Source organism: Brassica oleracea, chromosome C7 (assembly GCF_000695525.1).
Source record: "Brassica oleracea var. oleracea cultivar TO1000 chromosome C7, BOL, whole genome shotgun sequence".
Lineage (NCBI taxonomy): Eukaryota > Viridiplantae > Streptophyta > Magnoliopsida > Brassicales > Brassicaceae > Brassica > Brassica oleracea.
Window position 1 is genome coordinate 4,927,538 of NC_027754.1, and position 5,845 is coordinate 4,933,382.

At 36.2% G+C, this 5,845-nt stretch overlaps 1 protein-coding gene across 2 annotated transcripts; it reads right to left on the reverse strand.

Moving 5' to 3' along the window:
• Nucleotides 1-4,014: 4,014 nt before the first annotated feature.
• On the reverse strand, nucleotides 4,015-5,596 carry LOC106301504. Of its 2 annotated transcripts, none has more exons than XM_013737919.1 (2): nucleotides 5,381-5,596; nucleotides 4,015-5,161 (listed from the first exon to the last, which is right to left on the reverse strand). In XM_013737919.1, the coding sequence occupies exon 2, from the start codon at nucleotides 5,135-5,137 to the stop codon at nucleotides 4,283-4,285; it is 855 nt and encodes a 284-aa protein (XP_013593373.1). In that variant the 5' UTR covers nucleotides 5,138-5,161; nucleotides 5,381-5,596; the 3' UTR covers nucleotides 4,015-4,282. The 2 variants fall into 2 exon arrangements, with proteins under 2 accessions (XP_013593373.1, XP_013593372.1); XM_013737918.1 differs by having other exon boundaries at nucleotides 4,015-5,227; nucleotides 5,381-5,586.
• Between the last annotated feature and the right edge of the window lie 249 nt (nucleotides 5,597-5,845).

Sequence of the window (5,845 nt, forward strand, 5' to 3'; positions counted from 1 at the left end):
TTGAACAACACCGATTTTTTTCTGAAGACAATTTGAATATCGGAACGGGAACTTGCCCATTGCTTTTAATATGTAACTCGCTTCTTGAGCAAATATCCGGCAAGTCCAACCTCGATTTTATGTTGTCTTTTGTCTTCCCTGGGACATTCAATATTGTATTCATGATGTTCTCAAAGAAATTCTTCTCTATATGCATCACATCAAGGTTGTGGCGCAGAAGGAGATCCTTCCAATATGGTAACTCCCAAAATATACTCTTCTTGTGCCAGTTGTGATGAACACCGTAAGAATCAGGCATATTACGAGGGACATGCCAATTACCACCCCAGCGAACTGTTTCGTTAGCTCCGTAGTAGTCGATTTGCGCTTCAATTTGTTCTCCAGTTAGATATGGAGGAGGAGTGTCTCTCACAACCTTTTTGTGCCTAAACAAATTCTTGTTTCTTCGGTACGGATGGCCAACTGGAAGAAATCGACGGTGACAATCGAACCAACTTGTCTTTCTACCATTCTTCAGTTGAAATGCATCTGTCGTTCCATTACAATATGGACAAGCTAATCTCCCATGTGTAGTCCATCCAGACAACATCCCATAGGCAGGAAAGTCACTTATGGTCCACAAAAGCATAGCTCGCATCGTAAAATTCTTCTTCGTTGAGCAGTCATACGTCCTCACCCCTGTTGACCACAAATCTTTCAACTCTTTTATCAGTGGTTGTAGGAAAACATCAAGTGACCTTTTTGGATGCTTCGGACCGGGTATTAATATGGTCAAGAATAAAAACTCCCGTTGCATGCACATCTCCGGTGGCAGGTTGTATGGCGTAAGAAAGACAGGCCACAATGAATATTGTCTCCCTGACATTCCAAATGGACTAAATCCATCTGTGCATAATCCGAGGTACACATTCCGGCTATTGCTAGCGAAATTCGGATGTACTTTGTTAAAATTTTTCCAGGCTCTTGCATCTGATGGATGAGTCATCTCACCATCCGTCTGAGTATGCTCGGCATGCCACCTCATCTTTCCAGCAGTCTGCTCCGATTGGTACAATCTTTTCAATCTATCTGTAATTGGTAGGTACCACATCCTTTGGTACGGTACCCTATTACGTCCCCTTCCTTGCGGCTTGAATCGTGGTTTCTTGCAGAATCGACATTCTTCCAACTTCTCATCATCTCCCCAGTAGATCATGCAGTTGTCGATGCAAACATCTATCATCTCCGAAGGCAACCCAAGACTATAAACCAGTTTCTGAATCTCATAATAAGAATCAGCAGACTCATTGTCTTCCGGCAAATACTCTTTAAATAAATCTGCCCATTCGTTCATGCAACTTTCAGGTAGATTGTGATCAGTTTTAATATTCATCATTCTAGCAGCCAATGACAATTTAGAGAGACCTTCTCTACAACCACTGTAAAGTGGTTGATTTGCCGCATCTAACATTTCATAAAACTTTTTTGAATCTATGTTAGGTTCTTCATCTTCATCATCATGAGCTACGAATGCATCAGTTACCATATCATGAACCCTATCATAATCTACCATCGGCTGATCCTCCTGATGGTAACTATGTGCATTATGCAATTGATGATCAACCGGTTCTTCTTGAAAGTTGCTATTACTACTACTAGCTTCATTCTGATCATAACTATAATCTTCTCCATGTTGAAACCAGATATAATAATTTGGCGTGAAACCTCTATTTACTAAATGCTTCCAAACATTTTCACGATTTGCCAACTTTGAATTGTTACATTTCCTACAAGGACAGAATATTTTACCGCTTTCTTGGGCGAGCGGTGTAGAATCTGCTTGATGCATAAAACGCTCCAACCCAGCAAGATATTCTTTCGTCACTCTCCCGTTAGCATCTCTATGCATATACATCCACCTCCGCAACTCGAAAATATTTCCCAAGCCCGACATTTTTTTCACGTTTTTTTTCTTGTTGGTGTGCTTAAAATTATGTTCAAACCTCCATATATATAGAAAATTTTCGAATCTGGTAGTTGAATTTTGCTAGGAATTTACGACGAAAAATTAGGTTGGTGGCAAAAAAAACGTGTTAAGTTGGTGGATTTCTCGTTCTTTCCTCGTAAGTTATTTCCTCGTAAAAATCATGCTAAAATTACGACGAATTTGCGACGAAACACATTTTTCTCGGAAAAACCACGTCAACTTACGACGATTCTACGAGGAAAAGCTTTACTCGGTATTTTACAAGGCCATTACGAGGAAACTTTATTTCCTCGCAATTTCATCGTTAAGTCATCGTAATTTCACGAGGAATAGTTTTCCTCGTTAAATTTCCTTGCTAAAACTGTGTTTTCTTGTAGTGCCTCTATCTTTGCCAATTTTTGCCACCTAGCTGCAGCCTCCGCTTCCCTAGCAAAGGTCTCGGGGCTTGGATCCAAGAGAACCTTATTCTGGCATTCACAGAGCTCTTCATATGCCTACTTTGTTCTATTCTGTAGATCGCTATAGTTGATTTAAGGTAATTTTTGCTTATTTATAATTGTTTATTGCTTATTTGTCATATATTTTTTTTTATAATTTTAGATAATTTGTTTATTTGTTATGTTTTCAATAATTATAGTTTTGCTTATTTTTCATATCCTCCATAGTTTAGGCTATTTATTATTTGTCATGTTGTTTATAATTTTAATTAGTAATTTTATTTATTTATCATATTTAAAATAATTTTAGGTGGTAATTTTAGTTTTTCTTACTTGTCATGTTCTCCATAAGTTTAGGTTATTTTTATTATTTTCATGTTTTATTTTTTTTTAGAAGATTATTTGTCATATTCCATGATTTAATTTAGGCTCAGTCATTAGTTTTAATAAATAACTTTTTGAATTGTTAGTTTTGAACATATTTAGTGATTATTTAATAAATCTTTTCATTATATTCATGGATAACTACTATTAACGAGTATTAATTTTATAGTTTTGTTCATCTTATGTTTACTTTTAATATTAAATCTTTTAATATTTTATTTATTATTTTAAAAATGAAGCTTGCTTCTCTTGTATACCACCGAATTATCTTATCAGTTAAAATATGAGTCCAAAGAATACAATCTCTCGCTGTTAAAAATTAAAAAATACACCTTTAACTAGATATATATAATTTATTAATTTTAGTTTATAATTTTTTTTATTAAATAGAAGTATATTTTTAATTATTGTAAATTTTCTTAATAGGTGTCAATATGAACTCCGATGAAGAAGAAATTCATATAAAATGCAATTAAGACTTTGACGAAGAGGGATTTGATTTCATCGGCTTCATTAATAATTTGGTAATTATGGTTTATTTGTAGATTTATCTTTTATATTATTTTTAAAGTAATAATAAAATTTTATTAGGTTATTATAATGATGATACTTTCTACATGTGTGATTTAGTGATAGAATAAATAAAAGATTTTACAAATACCATACCATTATCTATGTTGGCATGTAATAAAAAAGTAAATTATATCTCTAATTAATTTAATATTTGAAACTAATTAAATAATTTAGATTGAAATAAAAAATTATGTTAAAATTTGAATTAGTTGGATATATATTAGTCCGCACAAGTGTGCGGGCCACCATCTAGTATTCATTTAAATTATATGCAATAACCTGAAAATTGGAACCAAACTGAAATAAAAACGGATCCACATTTTTGTGAATACTAGTCTGTTCTCAATATTTCCGAGAAAAAGAAATCGAAAAAAAATTGAGATTGGAAAAAATTAACCAAGCTTTATAAAAAAAAACTTGAACTGCTCCTATATTTCTATATTAAGAAAAAAAAAACCAAAAAAAAAAAAACAACATATGCCCTAGCCTAATAAGAAACATTTGTGTTTTTTTTTCTTATGCAAGGTAAACATGTCAAAACAAACATAACAAACCAACAAAAAGTCATCACTTTATTAAATTGGAGTCACAGCTACAGATCCCAATAACTACTCCTTGGTTCAACAAACACTTGCAATAATTCAACAACCAGCATTTAACAGTTAAAAACAACGTATATATAAAATCTACCTGTCTAGAATATTATTCCCAAATATACAAATAAATTCAAACACATTACCCAAAAAAGCAGAACAATAAAAAAAAAGTAACAACACAAGGATTCTACTGGAAATGGCAATGCTGCTGGATCTGCACTCTCTTACCCCTATTAGGTAAAAAAGTTGATATGAACGCACAAATTCCTTCCTGTTTCACACATTCCTGTAACTTTTACATCCTAACACTTCCATGATAGTCCTGGCTATGATCTCACCTGGCCCACACCACCATTAGAACCTTCATGCTGAGCCAGCGGGTCAACGGATCCTGCTAATGGAGACTTGGTGATGATTCCGTTTTCTTGATCCTTCGAGGCACACTTGCTCAAAGCCAACTTCTTTAGCTTCACTCTCCCTCTTCTTTTCCCCAATGAGCTACCACTCCCTTCCCCTGTTTTCTCCTTCAGCGCACTATCATCGCATAAGAGAACCTTCTTGTTCACTCGTGTTCTGTCTATTTCATCGTCAGTAGATGTGTCTGAATCCACAACACCAGCAACATCATGCCCATCGTACATAGTACTAGCTACGCTCTTCTGCTTCTTGTTTCTGTGACCAGTCAAGACTCTAGGAGAATTGTCTATAGCTCGATTCAGCCTACGCGCTAAATCCTCATCCGCGATACCTTTTGAATACAGAACATGAACGGGGACATGTTTCTTCTGCTTGTTCTTCCTTGGAGACCTCTCCTTCACAGTCTCAGCGGGAAACGAAGCGAACAGCTCCAACGCACTCTTGGCTGCAGCTACCGCCTTTGAAGCAATAAAGGCTTTCTCGTTAGCCGCGGCTCTCGCCGCCTTAGCGATCTTAGCCGCTAAAGCAGCGGTTGCTTTCGAGGCCTGAGCTAGCTCCTCGGGAGAGCGACCGTGGTTGTCATCGTTGAGCTGGGAAGACAGAAGATTGTCGAGGTAGGTCTGCACGTCTGCCGAAGTAGAGGAGGAACCGTCTGAATATGAAGTGGAAGAGGATCCGTTGGAGCTCTGTTTCTTGAATCCGGCGAGTAACCGCTTCCGTGGAGGCAGAAGCGTGTCGGCATCGCAAGCATTTGTTGTCGCCATTACACAAAATCTCTGTCCGATCAGCTAAAACCCCCCAATATGTCCGAATCAATACCAATCAGATCATTAAAATCAAGATCCAAATCGATCCTAACAAACAGTTGATCAATTAAATTATATCATAAGAACATTTAAAAAAAACAAAAAAAAAAGCTCAGATTATAAGGTAGTGAATCAAAGATCATTGCTAAACATTTAGAATAATAAGAATCAGAGATGAAGAAGCTGTATATGTTTAAGTACCTGAAACCTTATTTTTCCTGTTGGTACAAGGTGAGAATTGACGCGGCTTTTTGAAGTTACCTTATCATCGATGAAACAGAGAAGACAAAGACAGAGGTTAGAGGTGAGAGGAAGAAAAGTAGGGTTTTCAGAAGGAGGAGATGAATGGGGAAGAGATGATAGAGAAGGAAGAAGGAGATGTTTGTTTCCAATCTCTCATCATCCATTTTCGTTTTTATATGTAAACCCTACGGATCAGTTTTAATTATCTCTTTAACTGTTTTTCTTTTACGTTTGTGTTTCACATATTTACCTCGTTGAGTAAACCGGAAGTTTTTACTTCCGTCCGTCCAACCATAATGACGGCCGTCATAACTCTCTTTTTCCTTTTTAACGGAGCTACACGATACAGAGGAACATCCATATTCTTGTCTCGACCTAGGCCAGGCTGGTCATGATTCTTAATCACCGTTACTCTATACTGAT